At 39.3% G+C, this 20,265-nt stretch overlaps 1 protein-coding gene and 1 non-coding gene across 2 annotated transcripts in view; both read right to left on the bottom strand.

Annotated features, from left to right (window-relative positions):
• Nucleotides 1-20,224, bottom strand: part of LOC117296298 (ensconsin-like) — a 45,623-nt gene extending 25,399 nt beyond the window's left edge. Inside the window, exons 1-5 of the mRNA XM_033779146.1 lie at nt 20,008-20,224; nt 15,585-15,875; nt 5,763-5,888; nt 4,691-4,854; nt 3,472-3,892 (exon numbers count right to left, since the gene is read on the bottom strand). Coding sequence (XP_033635037.1) covers nt 3,472-3,892; nt 4,691-4,854; nt 5,763-5,888; nt 15,585-15,875; nt 20,008-20,224 — 1,219 coding nt within the window. The remainder of the gene's footprint in view (nt 1-3,471; nt 3,893-4,690; nt 4,855-5,762; nt 5,889-15,584; nt 15,876-20,007) is intronic.
• On the bottom strand, nt 9,232-9,304 carry Trnan-guu. The gene has a single exon. It is a non-coding gene; the product is annotated as a tRNA-Asn (tRNA).
• Nucleotides 20,225-20,265: the final 41 nt, after the last annotated feature.

A 20,265-nucleotide genomic window follows, 5' to 3' on the forward strand; every position in this document is an offset into this window, starting at 1 on the left:
GGGGATCTATGCAACTCACTGGAACCATGTTGTGAAATCTGCTTTGAAAGTAAGGACTGTTGTGGAACTGAGGCCAGATGGGGGGAAAAGTCTGATCCCATTACCAGGATTAGGGTTCTGTATTATGAATGCACTCACATGTGGAGGACTCTAAACATGATCACCAAGCTCTCAGCTTTCATTGTTAGTTTGGGGGCGCCTATCAGAAATTCATCACTCCATGAATTATTCAGAGTTGCAAGATGAATACATTGAATTAATTATCAAAATCGCTGATGGTTATCCAATCATGTTAAGGGGGCGTGGCTTGGAGAGGTCAGTATGGTAAACACAGGTCAAACAATTAGCATATTAAAACATTAAGGGAGGTACATGTAAGTCACTATAAGTGCATTAAATACTGAACAGCTGAAGGTATTGAAGGCTAAATTTTGTCTACCACCCCCCAGAAATTAAGATATGAAAAATTTTGTCAATGAGTTCATGATTTACATGTAACTTTGAGAACTGCGTAAGCAAACCTAATCTCTGCAAGGAGCAAGCACTCTCACTGACTTGATCTAAGATCTTGCTTTGTATCACAACATTCAAATCTCTTCTCAAAACTTATTTTATTTCACAGGTTTTCAAGGACGAATTTAGTTGTGTCTTTTTTCTTTTGTTTTGTTTTTGGTTTTACTGCGCCTTGAACACCCAGCAGGGTGGGTACGTGCGCATTACAAGTCTTTATGTTTATTATTGTTATTATTAGAGTTACCTGAAGTTTATCTTTGTTAATTTTAAACCCTAATTTAAAGTCAGAGTGAAAACTGCACCTATTCAACGCTGTCTGTAAGTATAACAGATCCTACGCCACAACTAAACTCCAACTGATCCTTTCTAAACTTGAATGAAAGCTATGGAACCCTACACCTAGTAATTGGGATGGAGTAACTGACATAACTCAGCAAAAGTTTACAGGGTCAAGTAATTAAAGATCTGCATTTCAGAGTTTGGTTACGGAAGACCGTCTATGGTTTCCATTTGGAAGTTTCCGAGCTAACACTGAGCTTCAAAAAACAAAAATTTATCGAAAATAGTTTTGCAAACTTGACTGCTACTGAACAAGGCATTATATTTGGCCCTTCACAAAAAGGAAGAACAGTTTATCAAGAACAAGGACTGACCTACAAAGGTTTAAGCTTTTATAGACTTTTAAGGCTATTTCGTCATAATCTTTCCATGGGAAAACAAATCGGAAATTAGTCTACAGTTGGAAGACTTTCATGCCTGCTAAATTGATTGTGTAAGAAAACAACAAAAACAACTTCTTAAACCCTGACAGTTTGCCTCAAAGTAATTTTGAGGATTGATCTAAGTAACTAAGTTCTGTTCCTAAATCAAGCATGATACTTGGTACTTGAGAAAAAAAGTAGGAAATATCGTTGAGTAAAAGAATTTTCAGGCTTTTTCATCACAATTTCATCGTCAAATGCAGAATCGGAAATCATACTAAAGTAGGAAGACTACCACGCCTGCTAAATTAACCCTAAAACTCTCAGTACAAAATCTGAATGGGAGATAGAGGGTTTCAAATTTCAAACACAACGACACATTATTGGTTACATCAGCTTGGGATCGGACAAGACACTTTACTTAGCTTCAGGGTAAAGGAAAAATAAATCAAAAGCAAAAATAAAAAATAAAAAAATAAGAACAAGTTTTTGAGTCTTTACACCAACATTTTTTTTTTTTTCGGGCAACAAGTATTTAAACGTACAACGGAATGTCTCGCTGTGACTTTGATTTCACCATCTTGAACAATTGGATAAACAAATAAATAAATCAAAATAAAAAAGGCAAATAAATAAAAATAAATTTACAGGGGGGGTTTACACCAATACTTTTTTTCTCTGCCCAAGCCTGAAAAAAATAAGTACATACTGCTGGCTTTTTCTTACAAAAAAAATAATATATAATAAATAAAAAAATTAATAAATAAAAAGTCATTAACTAATTTACGAATATTATTATAGAATTCCATGATCCCTTGTGCAAATGATGAAAAAAATTCCAATATATTGGATGGAAAAACCCAAACCAAGAAACAAGATATATGGAAAAAACTTAAGTGGTGTTGAAAATTTGAGATTTTTGGAGTCATTAAACAATGTCCCATGGGGTAGTCACTGGTATGCTGTTGAATGATAGGGTGATCACATGTCATCTCACTGCAGGAGTTGCCATACCCATATAAGGTAATGAGACCCCCTAGCTCAGTAACAATTTATACCATGTGTGTCTCAGTCTTCTGTCATGTCTGCTTTCCCAAATTCTCAGTTTGGTGATTTTTTTTTTTCAAAGAATGAGAAGGAATTCTTATCTGGTGATAGTTTTCATCAGGAATTTGAAGTATTTAAAGAGGAAATTGTGTCTAATAAGATATTCAATTTGATAAATGAATTTATATTGAATGGCACATTTTTGCCAGATATTTTCTTTTTACTAGAATGTTTTCTTACATTTTTTGTTTGGTTGAAATTGTGCGATATTATAAAACCATGGCTATGACTCTGGCTATGGCTCCACCCGCCACTTTGAATCATAAAAAAGTTAGAGCATATTGGCTTCCAATTGGCTAATAGCCAAAGAAATGAGGAAATAAACCCACGAAACATGGACTGTCCTTTGATGGTTGCACAGTGTTGTACAGTGTTTTACAAAAAAAACTTCCTGAAAATGTGACCAGTCACTCAATGGGAGATTTGGGTAGTCATTTTTTTATCACAAAAGTCTCTACAAAAGCCTCTACTTATCACTGTCAAACCATTTTTGTTTTACTGCCTTCCAAGTCGATGTCACCAAACTGAGATTTAGAGGTGAGAATAGTCTGATTCCCATTTAGTCAGATGGGAGTTGGCATCCCATATTGCTGATGCAAACAGGGAACATGACAACGATATGTTAGCCTAAAAGAGATTTGTTTGAAATGGCTGCAGCAAGAGCAAGATAATTGGAAAGGCAAATTCTTCAGTATTGCTCCCTTGCAACGCGGAACGTACCCTATCATGTCCGCCATTTTGGGAGTCAATTTGGAAGTAAAAATGTGCACAAAGGAACTGTCTCCCAGAAGGCGGAAATGGTAGACGCGCATTGTTCATAGGTACGTTCCGCATTGTGCAAGGGGTCTAATGTATCTCCAGCTAAAGTCGCTTTTAAGACAAAGCCATTTTAAGAGCAATAGACCAAAGCGCAAATACTCGGTAAGCAGGTGTTGGGTGTGGAATGAGGTGCATGCTGGTCTAGCTAGCGATCCAAGTTTGATCGCTAGCTAGACCAGCATGCAACTCATTCAACAGTTAGCGCTTCGCAATGGGTATTTGCAAAAAGGTCTTAGAAAACAAGACTGGTAAGAATAGCACCCTCTTGTGTCCATGGTCTGGCAAGTCCTGCAGCGTTTTGTGTTAGAAGTTATGTCAAGTATTAGCTTACATGCAAGGTTGGGTGAGGACATGTGGTGGCGGGGGGTTGCACTACTACTGGCGGGCAAAGGAGAAGAATCATTTTTCTTGTCGTTGCCTGGTGACGACCCCCTACGGGATAGCGGCTCCGGTATGTGAACCTCGAACCAGTCGTTCTCGTTGGGACCCAGTCGCACCAGATGTACTGGCTTGTGTAGGGCCGACACGGAGCTCGATAGCCTCTTGCTCGTGCCTAGGGGGAGCACCCCCGAGTAGGTCTGTTGTCGATCGGACATCCTGTCTGTGCTGCGACCTCTCGCAGGAACTGGTGCCCCACTGCTGGGGACCGGAGAGGAGTAGTCACGGGAACCGAATGCACTCCAGGAGCGGCGTTTCTCACGGGCGTTGTCTGAGCGTTCTCGTGAACGTCGAACGATCGCTTCTTTACGTGCCTGTAAAATTAATAATAGTTGATGAAATTGATGAACAAAGCAACCAATACCAGTGGTGCATTTTCACGATTGTAACCAATAACAGTTTTGATCAATGGTTAGTTATTAACCAATAGTCAATTCAACAGAAACAGTTATTGGTTAGGATTGCAAGAACCATCCCCCAATTGCCCATTTTCACATTGTATCTCTTGTGCCCATGGAACACAGCCCTGGGGAGGCCCCAGGATTTGTTTTTACACCACAGTTACCCCGGCGCACTTTTACACTGTCCCTGTCTACATGTAGGTCCCTATTCTACAGGGTTTCAGTTGCACGTTTCAACAATACCCTGGCAGGCATGTATGCTTTGTTTTTTTAAAGGGCAAGGGCACCAAGGCATTTTCTCCCTGGTAAAGGGCACCCTATGGGGAAATTGTAAATTTCTACTGAAGCATTTTAAGAGCACCAGGGGGCATGGAGGCAATTGCCTTCGTTGCCTCCGTGAAGTATCAGGCCTGCCCTGGGGTTTTACTGCTAACATCTACCCCTACTCCAGAGTAGGGCTAGCTATTTCACGTGGTTTGCCCATTTGCCGGGGTACATCTTGGGTAAAGCGATCAAAGTATGAATGGGCTAGTTGTTATTCCCTAGGGTTGCTCGTATGAATGGGCTAGTTGTTATTCCCTAGGGTTGCTCCCCATGAAAATAAAACATGTGTGAAAAGGGCTAGTGTCCCTTGTGGAACGTAGAACCCATTTCTAAACTCAGCGGAGCCAATCAGCTGCCTCACATGTCCAAATTGACCAATCAACTCACCAGTTCCTCCTGCTCTTGTCTCTTTTTCCTCTCAAGTATTTCAGCTCTGTGATCGGTTTCTTTGTGTCTAATCTCCTGAAGTCGTTTCTGTCTCGTGTCTAATTGTTGAGATCTGTATTTATACTGTCTGTCTTCCTTTTCCCGTCGTTTTGAGGCATCTAAAACTGTGACAATTCAAAAACGATTCTAGGTCTTATTTGAAATAAAAACAAGTTCTAGATAATTCAAATAAAAGCCTGATGTGACTCTGCGCAAATTCCATGATAACAGTGAACTTGTTCCCATTGTTGGCCACATAAACATGTGTCATGGCCGAGCAGTTCAGAGCACCCAGTTCAAGGTCTGGTGGTTTAGTCATCAGAATGTGGATTCGAATCCTGGTCATGACACTTCACTATAAATGGGTTCCCTACGAGGGTAGAGGTTGATATTGTGTATAAATGGGTACCTGCGAGGGTAGAGGTTGATATTGTGTATAAATAGGTACCTGCGAGGGTAGAGGTTGATATTGTGTATAAATGGGTACCTGCGAGGGTAGAGGTTGATATTGTGTATAAATGGGTACCTGCGAGGGTAGAGGTTGATATTGTGTATAAATGGGTACCTGCGAGGGTAGAGGTTGATATTGTGTATAAATGGGTACCTGCGAGGGTAGAGGTTGATATTGTGTATAAATGGGTACCTGCGAGGGTAGAGGTTGATATTGTGTATGAAATAGCCTTTTAAGCCCTCCGGTTGCCCAGGGCTATATACTCCAACGGGTACTGAGAAAGATTAAAAGGAATGTTATTGGCCCAATGACCAGGGTACTAATGTAAAGTGCGTTGATATATTATTATGGGTGCGTTCGTTTAGCTCCCCTGGGTCTACCCCGGTGTATGGCGTTTTTTTTTTCCCAGGACGAACGTGGATAATTATCTGCACACGTTCGTCCTGAAAAAGAAAAACTCCACACACCGGGGTCGACCCAGGGAAGCTAAACGAACGCACCCAGTGATTCATGTTGCAAGGCATACACTGTACCTGAAAGAATGACCTACGACCTACGACCTACTACTACTTAAGCACTTACTAGGTTGAGCTCTACTCCTGGTTGGTGGACCATCCCCTCTGCTGCCCTCTGTAGAGCCTGATTCTTGCCTTGCTCTCTCCCCATTCTCTGATCTCACTTGGCTTGATGACCTGTTACTGTCCTCCTCTGAAAAATACAAAACAAAAATTCGAGATAAATATAATTTCAGATTCAAAGTTAGAGACAGTACAGCAGCCTTGGTAGCGTTGTTGAAACTCGTTGAACCAGGTTCACATCCCTCTTCTGTAGACAGTGCACAGCCTGTCAGTAGATATAGATTAGAACCATTGGTGAGCATGGTAAAGTACTCGTCAAGTAACATGAAGACACTTGCATGTACTGTTCCAGATGATCTGGCATCAGGTTGGCTCAGTGGTTTCTTTCCCTGCCTCTTACCTCTGTGGACCCCAGTTCGAATCTCATCTTGGACCAGCGCAATGCACTTGGATTGGGTTTCAGGATTCCTTCGTATGTTTAAGTCTTAGTACACGCCCAGCAAATTTAACCAATCAGAGTCCATGATATTGTTATCAAATTCAGCAGGCTGGAGACCTTCTCCTGTGCAAATTACAGTTGGATAAGCACCAGTGACCCAAACTGAACAACAAAACCATGTCAGCATCTTGCTGTACACTTAATTTCATGCAAGTACAAATTACCAAACATACATACCCACAAATCAACATTATTGTTGTCTATGAATACCGACGCTAATGCTGTGCAAAAACCACATAAATATAACAAGAGGCACACATTGAATAAACGTTCCTCAGTGGTCTACCTCAACAGTTCTCGGTACCAGCACAGACGAAGTCAAGGCAAAGTTTACAGCGTAACAGACTGTTCCCAGCTGTACCCCTAACCATGCTAACCCTCAGCATTTACCCCCTGCCTCTCTTTCTTGCTTCAACCCAGTCCACAGTCCATTATGTTGCCCGTCTGTAACCTCCAAGTTTAATTCCTTTCACAGCACCTGGCCGGTACGCCCATAACACTCACCCCTGAACCGAAACCACAATGCTCAGTCAAAACATTGAATTAATTACTCACATGCGACCTCAGGTGATCTAGAAAAACATCCAAGGCCATGAATGTACAAGCTGTTGTTTCCTAATACTGCCTGACGCATTATGTGCTATACTTACATGTTATGTAGAGCTTTGTGCATGTTCTTGTGAACACCTACAGTACATGTACAACAACCTTTACAGGATTTGGATACTTTTTCAAAATGTCCATGATTTACATTAAACATAGAGGGTTTGAAGATAACGATAGTAGAAAGCTTCCCTGAAAATATTACAAGCTGAGGTGCTGTAGTTTTTGAGAAATGAGTAAAACAATGTCATGAAAATACGCTTGTAAATGCTTATAATAATTTTGGTCTCATGATACCAAAATTATTTTCATGACATTGTTTTACTAATTTCCCAAAAACTACAGCACCTCAGCTTGTAATATTTTCAGGGAAGCTTTCTACTATCGTTATCTTCAAACTGTGTAATTTAAGTGTAAATCTTTGGACATTGTGTTTATTTGTCCTACAAAAAGTATACACCCTTTAAAGGTACATGAACTGTGTACATTGTACACGTCACTATACATTTTGTACCATTTGTAACTAATTGGGGTAAAATGGTAGATGGTTCATTTGATGCCTTTTAAAACTTTCTTTTCAAAAATTAAGTTAAGTACCAACTGTCTTAAGGGAATGTCATATGTAGATCTTTAATGATCACAGACGAAAAAGGAAAAAAATTGAAAAATAACCAAGCTGGGGCTGTCGGCTATTTTGAGAGGGGGAACGCCCATCCTCCATCCTTTAAAAAAAAAAATTGATACTTATATGTTACATGTTCGTGTGTTTTTTTGCAATTTTGTTTATTGGTTGTTTGAGAATATTGGCGCGAAATGTCCAACTTCGACCAGTGTAATATCTTGCCTGCCAGGTGATGCCATGGAATGTACAGGGTTACTCTTTTTGTAATTTGTTTGTAGGTTATTTAAATGCCCTCATGTAGGGGGGCCTATACTCTAAGCAAGTTGCAAGAAGGAAACTTTGTGCACTACATGTATGGGCAACTTGAAAGTCAGTTCCATATTGTGCCTGCAAATATGTTTTTTCGACATTGTCAGACAGGGGGGGGGGGGGGGGGCAAGAGGGAAAGGGGGTGGGTGTCTGAATAATGACTACATGCACACTTGAGATTCATTTGACCTTTATCATGGACACATGATGGAGCATCTTGTTTGGGTCTATGCTCATGTCACTGTACTGTAACCAAATTGAGTAACCAGTTTGAGCTTTCATGGTTTGTGTTCAAACCACTGTTTGCACTAAATTAATGAGGTGATTAACCGATGGATTAGGGTCAAAGGTCATGGGAGTACTGTACCAGTAGCCTACAGATAGTGTCCCATGGTACAGTTTACATGTACATGTATGTACCTTAGTTATACAGGTACATGTAGTATAACCCCATTATTGTTACAAAGTACAGTCCTCTCCATGAGAAATGCATACAGTGTGCAACAGCTAGCTCTATTGATGGCACATGTGCTATACCTATCAACTTTATACACTCCTTAATTTAAGTGGATGTACTCCTTTCACAGAGGGAACTATCATGCTATTTTGTGTGAAGAAAAAACAAACATTGGATTCCTGCCCTGTATTTTCTTTTTCTTTAAAATAGCTGGATCGTAGAATTCACGCCCAAATAAAAATAATTACTAATAAGGTTTATCGCGAAAGTATCAAGAGAAGGCGCTGTTGAATCCACATAAAGATAAAGCAGCATAACAATACATACATTGCGGTCGTCGAACATGTCAAATGACCCCTCTGCCTACCCACAACGCATTGGGGTTCTGAATAGCGATAAGCCTTATGGGATATATGCATATTTACTACGAGGAGTACTTAGTGCACCCTTTGACACACCATGCTGTTGACGCTCGTTCTTTAGGATGACTCAACAAGTCTCGGTTTCCTGTTCACGGAAATCAATGAGCGCTGGCCTGGATTGTTAGCCACCTCACAGTGTACATAAACAACACCATCAAGAGTTGAATCCAAAGATATGACCAAGAGATCTTTGTTTCATATCCATAATACATGGACACAATTTCACAGAGCTGCGCATACAAATTTGCTAGCACAACACAATTCTGCTTACCAGAATAAGGTTACCTGAGCTTGTACCTGTATTACGTGTCCTGCTTAGTTGTGCTTAGCAGAAAAATAAGCAATGCTTTCTGCTTTTAAGCAGCTCTGTGAAATTGGGCCATGGACACAACTTTTTAATGTGGCTATTACAGAGTATGCAAGGAGAATGGAAAGGTTGCACTTCCCAAGCAGGAACCAAAAACACACCAACCTTTACATTTGTTTTTTATATCAATATAAACCACAAGGGAAACTGACTTTGGGTAAATTTTGAAATATTTTTGGGGTTGAACAAATAATTGACTAGAGTGGGATTTGAACCAACGACCTCCGGATTAACATGCCGGCGCTCTACCAACTGAGCTATCTAGCCCTATGTTGGCGGTGTCCCTATTTTGTCAATATCTTTGTTCGGGGGTGCCAGTCAGAAGCCATACAACTGTTAACTGGGCACCGTGTAGTTTTTTTTTTCAGCTAACTTTTTTTCTAGTTCTCTGTGACACAAACACTGAAGAGGAAATCAGCTAGAGCAGATATCATTATAGAGAACTGTTAGTGTTAGGCTCACAACTTCTGACAAATGTGACATGTACATTTAGACAGATCTTGCTTTGTAAAACAAAAACAAGTTCACACCCATGATACACTCGTGATTATGTTACTTGTGATCAGTCCCTAAAGAAATCTTGCTTAGCAAACATATTAAAATCCATTAAGTAATAGTTTGAGGTTAAGCAGCTCTATACAGGGAGGGCTCTTGTTCATGGACTCTAGTGAACCATGGAGGAAGAACTTCCTCCATGAGTGAACTGACAAGCTAACTGGTCCCTATGGCTAGTCACTGAAACAGTAAAACAGTAGGCTGGTTACCTTTTAGGTTACTCCGAGGTATTTAGTTTCAAGTTCCCACATCATACATGTAATTAACTGAAAACTGATTAACCTTGTCACAATGTTATTAATAGTACAAGGACTGGTGTATGGTGGACGAGGCTTATCAATCAATAATTAATAATCAATAATTAATAATCAATCCAACACTCGTACATTGTCCTAACATGTACATAGTCATAGGGACCTACATGTACGTATGTTAATCCACATGGACAATGGAATATGGAGCATGGACTTAACATCAATTTACATCTTACAAAATTATTTACATTTTACATTCAATGGTTAGCCACTACTTCATGTACACATTGTTATAAATTGATGTAAAAAAATGTTTAATGCGAACAACCCATATTGCCTCTGGCATATATATATTTAATACAAGATTTTGCACAGCACTAAAGAAGACAAAAAGGAAATCAGGTGATCAACTCATTGCTCATCATCAACTTAACTAAATCCACAGTTAAAATATTTTCTATCAACTTCAATTTGAGTCTGTTATTTACTTAGTGTCATTTGGTCTGGACAGTGGACACTAGATACAGAGAGATAGTTACCCATCTCCATTACACAGACACAAAGAGTTGCCTCATCAAACTCTACTTTAGTTTGATTTACAGATTGTTATATTTGACTGTCTCTACTTTTTCAAAGGGCATACCTATATCCAAGCAGTACAGACGGTTCGGCGACGGAATTCTCTAGACTCACTTAAAAAAGAAATTTATTCAAAACGGACAAAATGCAGTACTGAAAACATGACCCAATATCAAATATCAGAAAACAACGCGCGGTGAACCTCACCTTACGGATACTTCAACTAACGATGGTCGGTACTTTGCCTTGATAGGTCACCGGTGACAATGAGAAAGGCTTTATAGCTTAATTGGCTCTGCTTTTTTTTTCCTCCCAGGAACTGGACTTTACCCACTACAGGGTTCTTGAGCAGCGAGATGGATTTCTAAGAAGGCTGACCGAAAGGTTTTTATCGGAAGGAGGTAATGAACGTCTTCAAGGCCGTCTTTTGGGAATTACTAGCAAAGTGCAGACACCCCAAGAATAAATGAGAAATAAACACATCCAGAACCCACGATGCACTCCTCTCAAGGAAATAGCAATCTAAGGAGTAATCAAAAAATAAACGGCACCCACTCTCATAGAGCTGGTTTAAAGAACAAAAAGTGCAGTAGCTTAAGTGCAACTAAATCATGCTTACAAGAATACGGTTACCAGCCAAACTATGTCACATGAACCACATGTGACTGGTGTCCTGCTCACCACTTTTGCTAAGCAGAAAATTAGCGCACTTAGCACCCAGTACTTGCAGTATGAAGGGCCTACTATGCAGCCAAGGGCCCAATTTCATGACACCACTTTTAAAATTGGGACTCAGACTAATCAAGCTCCCAAAACCATTTTGAACGTAAACACAGTTCAAACATCCTGATTAACACATCATTGCACTATGTACCGGTACATCTCAAAAACAATAAACTGAAATATTCTCACTTGACCATCATGTGTTTATATACCTCCTGCTCCTTGCAAAGTTGTGATGTTGTACAAACATTCATTTTACCCAAAGTTACACACAGGCACTAAGCTGAACAGGCACAACTTAGCAGATGAGCTGGATTAAAAGTGCATCCATCTTCATGTATCGTGCACTGTCATCATTGTTGAGACTAAGAGAGTTCATGTTATAAAATCCTTTATCCATAAGGTAATGCTTCATTGGCTGAGATACCACACCTTGGCTGCATTAAATAACACTATGTCTGCAAAGGTACTGTGCAAGTATGTCCATACTGTGATACACACACGCAATGTGTTTGGCAGACTCCGCTGTGCACGTCCTTGTTTTGATGTACATGTACGTGTAACAGCATGCACATTAAACCATCTCATCAAAAACATCCCACCATCAAGTACATTTTAATGTATCTATGTGTGTGTACTATCATCATAGAGAAAGGACAATGTATGCACTGGACACATCATTGAATCCATGAGTACAACAGTAATGTGATGTCCTTGATTGCAACATGTACATGTACCATCACAGCTCTCGATTATTACACTGGACTGCAGGCCCCAGCCGTCAATTTCAGCAAACTCTTCCTAACTTAGGATTTATCTTAGGACTTAGGACGGGTTCAGTTCCGTATCCAAATATGTAGGCATTCAACCCATCCTAAGTTAGGACGGGTTACACGTCCTACGTGTATAACATGAGTTAGGATTAATCCTGAAATCAGCTGCATGCCAGTGATTTTAGTGTACATGTAGGGTCAGCAAATCCAGGACCAGACTGGTCTACTGTAACATGTGTACCACCGATGTGTAATAAAAACAAAATTAAAACAAACAGTGTTTAAATGTTGATTCTGAATATCATGAAAACATTTCTGTTCTGTTGAGTATCAAAGTAACATACAGTATCTTATAAAACAAATGAGATGAATGTATTCTTCTCCTGCATGTACATGTATTGCTTATCAAACAAAAACAGTTGACAAGATACATTTTGTAGAGAGTACTTTCTCATTTGGATTCTGTTCGTGTAAAATAAATTACTGTCCAGCACAGAATTTCGAGCCAAAAGCCCTGTGCAAAGTCTTCTAGAATTTTAGCCAAAGAATACAAATTTGACCATGTGTGTGTAGATAGCAATACCATAGACATGAACCTCCATGCATGAACCAAGTGTTGTGAGGTTCATATAATTATCAGCATTTGCAAACAGATGGTTAAATCATGGTTTAATGAGACTGTACAGCTACATGTACGTGTACAGGGGTACCAACAGCTACAGGGTTAATAATAATGCAAAGGTTAACATTGGGTCTAGGTTACCCGATAACACTAACAGGTAAACTGTACCCTACTATAGCCTACATGTTGTAAGAGACTAGATCGAAGATGTCATGCAATCATTGAACTTATCATAAAGAGATAACATGTTTGACATGAATCAATTAAAAACATTACCGGTGACAGAAAAATAACAAGTTCTGATAATTGTTACTGTTCTTTTTCACAAAGGTAATGGGAATAACAGTGTGCGAACCTGGTCTTCACTGCATGAATGACATGGTCACTGCATGATAATGACCTTGGCTGGTGGCTGGTCTCTGTGAGTGTTAATGGAACACAGCTTGGTCCATTAACAGTGGACAGCCAACAACAACCTGGTCATAACAATGTTTTTCCCTCTGGTGAAAGTGTTTCTCTGAAGGGGCACCAAGGCCAAGAACAAGGTCATCAATGGACTCCAAACCTTTCAAGTTTAAGGTGATGGCTACACTTTTAAACTAATTTGAAACAAAATCAACTGTCACCACGTCCAAGTTGCCACCTACATGTCCTCATATAGGGCTGAAATGGGGTTACCCCCTTCACAGCCCTTAAGTGTACAGTGTAGGCAAGGGTATCATCCACTAGGAGCCTGGCTGGTAGAGCAGAATGCACTATGAGAGGGCTACTGCCACCAGGGGCATGTTGCCACCTTCATGTACTCCTGGGGCTGAAACATGGCCATCCCTTCCATTCCGTAAGGTTGTATAAGGCAAGGGTATCATCCACGAGGAACCTGGCTGGTAGTACAGAATGCACTACCTTCCTAACTGTTTACAAAGCAGTATAAAGACAAGGTGCCTCGATCAAGGGCTTAAGTGTCATGACCTTGTATCAAAGCTACACTCTGCTTCTTGGAACACCAGAGCTTGGGAATACTGGGGAAAGTACACGGTAGACCACTCGGCCACAACACGCCACAGTTTAAGGTTATCTTTAAGGTTATTGCTACCATGAAATTGGAAAGTAAAAAGTAAGCCTACAGATTTTTGAGCAGAACTATGAAATTGCGCCCTGTATAAATTACATGCTGACGTCTGTCTAGACTGTAAACTAATAACCACCATTGAGGTGTAAAATTCTGCATTTTAATTACACCCTTTAAAATATAATGAAGTAGGTAAAATACAGACTAAAAATTTATAAACCATCCAGGGGTCTTTCTAATGGAGGTAATGAGATGGAAAATCAGGAATATATTGTGACGAGCTTGTCTGAATATTTTATATTTGAAAAATAAACGGGGTCCATTTTGAGCGGCATCATATGGCAGGATGCTTGTCACCAACTGTTCTTCATTAGAAATATAAAACAAATCTAATTTTTAGGGTCATTACCAAAGTATACCCCTAGCATGGTAGGGCCCTAATGCAGAAAATCTGGAGCGGTTTTGTCCACACAGGAAGAATTTCTGAAATTGGAATACAAAATCTGAGAAATGTTTAAAGCCATTAACACTTCTCAAATTCAAATTTGTAGGGATAAAAAGTTATAACTATTTCCACAACCGCAGTCTTTCAAAGTGAAAAGTTTCTAAAAATGCATTTATCAAAAGCTGTTGTATATCTTTCCGAGCAAGTTTGTATTGCAATTGGTTTCTAAAGTCATTACCAAAGGTATACAGACCCTTTAAAATCTACTGGAGGAAAAAAAGACAATAAAACAAATAGAGATCCCCAGATGGTACTGACAAACAAAAGACAACCCTGTATGCAAATATCAAAACATTGAAATAAAGCCCCTGGATTGCATATGATGGGTGACACATCAGAACAAAGACAAACAAGTTAATATTAAAAAAAAAATCTCCAGAGGGAATTTTTATCATTTAGAAACTCAATTTCAGTATTAAGCCTACCAAACTTCAAAGATTTACATCCTCATCTTTAAGCTCCATGAAGAACAAATTATTTATTTAAACTTCTTTATTTTAATGCAATTGTAAATCTTCTGTGCCCACACAGGTTTACGGTACATTAATTTAAAGTCCCCTAACATCTGAAAACTAATTGCCATTGAGCACTGCAGCAAATGGCGCACGGTGTCTTCAATGCCTAGATTGTGCACAAAAAGACACCGCAGTTGGTAATTTTTTTACCAATTTTATTTTGTCGGATTGGTCTTTAAGACAAATTGTCAGTATCACTATAGTGATTTGTATTGTGACCTAACACTTTACTTAGCAACTACGATTCATTTGCAGTTGCGACAATCTTAGCTCTTTGTGAAATTGGCACCAGGCCTATAATGTATGGTTCATTTTTTGAAAGGGCAAGCACATTATGAGGAAATTGTTAATTTCTACTGGAGCAATTCAAGGGCACCAAGGCAATGACCAGGGGGCACGAAGGCAATTGCCTTTGTTGCGTCCGTGAAGTACTGCACTGTATCAGGCCTATCAGAAACACTGTCAGTTTATGAAATGTTAACTTTATTCAACAATATTCAAAAATGCATTTATTGTACTGGGACAACAGATGTGGGTGGATTTTGTTTGAGCCCCGGACTATTTAAATTGATAGTCAAATGAGCGCAGGATTGAAAGCATTTATTTACAAGAGCGAAACATTTCTAGTTTACTTATTGAGTTCTGTGCAAATACAGCCGACAAAAATATAAAAATAAATGGGTGTGTTAAAAGATGATGGTGACACACAGACTGTGGTCTTATACGTACACAGCTGCTACATGTTGTGACGCCATGTGGTTTTGTGTATGTGTTTGTGATACATCTCATGGAAGCATTGTGTACAGTATAACACATGGTTGAAATTATTTAAAGTTATTCACTGGGATACATTTACATTGTTGTACTACGTATATAAACCAACAAAATTAAGAAACAGAAAACAAAGCATGCTTTCTTACACACTACAAAACAAGAAAGATGGAGCATTCACCTTGAGAGTTCGCATGTTTAGAGATGTCACAACTTCCTTCAGACGGTTCTGATCCCGTCAAAGTGTCCGTACCACCAGAGGTACTACCATTCCCTTCTCCAGTCACAACGACCAAGGGTGTATCGGGTGGTTCAGATCCCACCAGTGGAGTCTCCTTGTCTTGGGTAGGTTTAAAGACCTCCGGCTGGGAGGAGGTTTCAGGTGTCGCACCTGGCTCCTCAAATGAATTCAATGGTTCTTGGTTGTTAGCGTTTGGTGCTGGAGCGGTGTTAGCTAGAGTGGTTGCGTTTTCTGTTTAAGAGAAGGGTTGGGTATAGAAGGAAGCGGAATGAAGAGATGGCGTAGAATGTGATAAGGAGGATGGATTGCACAGTGGAGAACAAGTTGGACAATGATTAAAGGAACGATGCAAGATGATTTAAGAAGACATGATGGGGGAAATGCATGATGTGAGAGATAGCACAAATATGAATGGTTGGAGTTGGATAGATCCAGATGTAGTTATGACGAATGGATGATACAGAAAAATGAAATAGATGAAACACATTATCAACAAAGAAAACGAATTGTAAACAAATCAAGGAGAGAAAAAGACACAAACGAAGAACATGTAGAATATTCAGTTCAGATTGATGCAATGATAAATGAACAGAGGATAGCAACCGACAGACAGAAACACAAAGGAGATTCACACAATGAGCATTTAAGAGATTGAAGATGAAGCGTTGCCATGGTGATAAAGATGTAGACGACACAGCAGAGAGCGAGTGCGGAAAAAGGATGAGAGGAAAGAAAGTTAAAAAAGAAAGCATTAAGTGATGACATTATGAGACAATGATGAAGATAAGAAAGGCAGAATAAAATAAGACGGTAGAATGATTTAAATGTTAAATGTAGCAGGGTGATATGGAGATCATTGTAAGGGAAGGTAAGGTGAGGAGGAAAGAGTGAGAAAAAGAAAAAGAATTGTTAATAAAAAAATCCCAGAACCATTTCTAGCATTCTATTCAGGTTAACTAAGCATTCTATTCAGGTTTGATTTGCTGCATATTGCAAATAGGTCAATACTTAAACTAAGAAAAAAAATTGCTCCGCCTCCTCGCAGGCAAACAGACTGAGCCCTATGAAAAAATGTTGAATTTGGTAAAAAAATTACACTGATTTTATGTTATTTTAAAGGTCAATTTATTATCGAAGGTCACTTTTGTTAGCAATGGAAGATGCATAAATTTTAAGTGGAAATAAAATGTTAGGTAAATTGGTGCTGTTTAGCTATTCTGACAGCCCATAGTCTGACAGCCCAATCATCTCTTATTGTTCACTAATTCGTTGACTCATTTGTCTGACAGCGTTCAGAATAACGTAAAATCAGACTAATGGTTCCTAGAAATTACAGCATGTCGGAATAATGGGCTATTGGTTACATTATGGAGCCTAAAGGCAGTGGACACTGTTGGTAATTACTCAAAATAATTATTAGCATAATAACTTTACTTGGTTACAAGAAATGGGGAGCTGTTGGTGGTATAAAACATTGTGAGAAACGGCTCCCTCTGAATAACGTAGTTTTTCAGAAAGAATAGAAGTAATTTTTCACGAATTTGATTTTGAGACCTCAGAATTAGATTTTGAGGTCTTGAAATCAAGCATCTGAAAGCACACAACTTAGTGTGACATTGTTTTATTATTATATCGCAAATTCAACATCCAATTGAGCTCAAATTTCCGCAGATTTGTTATTTTATGTTGAGATACAATAAGTGAGAAGACTGGTCTTTGACAATTACCAACAGTGTCCAATGTCTTTTACCATCTCAACATTCCTAACTTTTATTTATTATTGTCAGAATGATAATCCAATACAATAAATGGACAACAAGTGTTGAACAAACTGTCAATACTAGCACACTAATTCCACTCAAGCGTTGCTCCAGGGGCAGCAAAAGTCCTTGGCATTTTGTCTGATTCTATTTATCTACTAAGACTGGAGAAAGCATCCAGGCACAAGATTGGCTTCTTGGGATTTAAGTAAGATGCACAATGGCATGACCTTGCCCTACATTGGTGATGTAATCTTCACCTCAATGTGGAGCAAGATGCAAATTCAATGAGCAACAGACGCTTGAAAGACAGAACTAAAGGAAACCGTACAACTTTTATATTCGATTTGAAGGTCGTTTTAGTATCATTTTCTTTTATCTCTACAAATAAAAGTCAACACTGAACAACTTGAGAAAATAGATTGAGCTGATTGCAAACTGCTGACCAACCATCTACAATGCAATGCAAAAAACAGTAACACGTATTAGACCCTAGCAGAGTCTTTCTCAAAGGCTAAAGAGTATGCCATTGAGAAAGACTCTGGTTTAAAAACGTTGAACACTACATTCACAACGTAACTATACTGGAAAACTTTTGTAGCTTATAAATGTAAGATCAACAAGGACGGCTTTTTCGACTTGGTTCTCCATGATTCATTTTTAAGTATGTAAGCCACTTTCTCACTAAGATGGATTTCTAAAGAATTGGTTGATCTTTTCACACTTGGAAGTTGAACTGCTTACCCTGAAAAACTCCAGAGTAATAGCATTAGATATATTAAGAAAGATTACCCCTGCATGGTTATATTACAGTGTTTGTAATATTCCTAAGTTTCACCGTAGAGCTAGGACCATGGTTTCACACTGTATTTTTTTGTTTACTGCAGTGGTTACCCAGTCCTTTTTTCACACTGTCCCAACACATGTAGGTCCCTATTCCACTGGGTTCTGATTGCACTTTTCAAGAAAACTTACAAAGGGTTTTACGGCTTTAAAGGCAGTGGACACTATTGGTAATTACAGTGTACTCAAAATAATTGTTAGCATAAAAACTTACTTGGTAACAAGTAATGGGGGAGGTTAATAGTACATGTATAACACATTGTGAGAAACAGCTTCCTCTGAAGTAATGTAGCTTTCGAGAAAGAAGTAATTTTCCACAAATTTGATTTTGAGGTTCAGATTTAGAACTTGAGGTCTCGAAATCAAGCATTAGAAAGCACACAACTTTGTGTGACAAGAGTGTTTTTTCTTTCATTATTATCTTGCAACTTCGATGACCGATTGAGCTGAAACTTTCACAGGTTTGTTATTTCATGCATATGTTGAGATACACCAAGTGAGAAGACTGGTCAGTAGGGGTGGCTTTCCCCAGGATGTGCTTGGTTGCCAGGGTACATCATGTAGATCAGGGGTAAAGCAATCTCACTGATGTGTGCGAAAGGGCAAGTCAAATACAATGTAGTGTGAAAAGGACATTGTAGTCCATGTCCGTTCTTCCAAGAAATATTGTAGTAAGTGTGAAATGAGCGTGGGCTCGTGGTGGGTTTAAAACTCCCCAGGAAATTTTGCTAAGTACAAAAGTACAATACAACTCAACCACCCCCAGTATTTTCACAAAACCCTAATAATTCCACAATAGCAAAAAGTTTAGAACCTGTGCATTTAACTGTATCAAAAAATGCTAAAAATAACAGTTTGTCTTTGACAGCAAGATTAATCCTGGCAGTGAACAAAATGCTTTGTACTGTAATGTGATGGGGGGTCTACAAAAGTTCTAAAATAAACAATATAACAATAGAATGAAATCAAAGAGATGTCAAATTGAACTGATCAGGTGTGTCCCAATGGTATAACAGTACACCCCATTGCATTTAATGCAGACTACAGTATACCCATGTACAATAACAACAGTGTGTGTATCATAAAAAAGCCTGCATAACAGACCATCATGCTGCTGTCATCTTGGTAGGTTCCCGGTATCCAGTAACACTAATGGAAGCTAATATTCAGTGTACCAAAAAGGAACCAGACTATTTTGCCCAGGGAAGAAACAGGAAAAAATCAAGATGGCCGCATCAAATGTCTACACATCAGACATGCCAGAGCATTATCGGTACTCAGTGCTACACCATACAGCTGTAGTTGAGGCTGAAGCAAAAACAATCATGGCTTTCATGCCTATAGATAATGCATTACACAGGTTGGATTCCAGACCACGACCCTTTACATAATATTAATTATCCCTTTACTAAAATTGCATCATGGTACAGTTTCTTTTGAATATTGAATCATAGAGGTTGATACATACAATGTTTTGTTGTGGCCGAGCGGTCATGTGCATTGGACTCAAGATCTGAGACATGTATTCCGATCAGCAGAGTGTGGGTTCAAATCTTGTCACTTGTGTCCTTAAAGCAACACGCAGGTACTCTTAATTATTACTGCTTCATCCTTGGGATAGGACTTAATGTAAAGCCATACATGATGTGCATTGTAGGTCCCATGTGTTACAAGCAATTCCGTACACTCACAACAATGCTCAGTTTAATCCAACCGGAACGTTGAGCAGTCCTACGTGCAGATGTAGGGTCTACCCTCACCGTTGATAAATGCACACGCAGCAGATAGGTCCGTCCACGTCCAGCAAACCCAAACACCACTAGGAACTGTCACCCTTTCCCTCCACAACCAGATGCTATTCATTCCCTCCCTGCCTGCTGCCGAGAGTAGAGGAGGGCACGGTTTCCTTCGTCGTCTTTCAGATAATAGACCCACTGCAGTGAGTGACTCAAAACCATGGTCGAAGACATTATGCATGCCCCGCACACATCGCCTGACTTTGCATTATGTTGCCTGCT

This window comes from Asterias rubens, chromosome 11 (assembly GCF_902459465.1).
Source record: "Asterias rubens chromosome 11, eAstRub1.3, whole genome shotgun sequence".
In the NCBI taxonomy this organism is placed as follows: Eukaryota; Metazoa; Echinodermata; class Asteroidea; order Forcipulatida; family Asteriidae; genus Asterias; species Asterias rubens.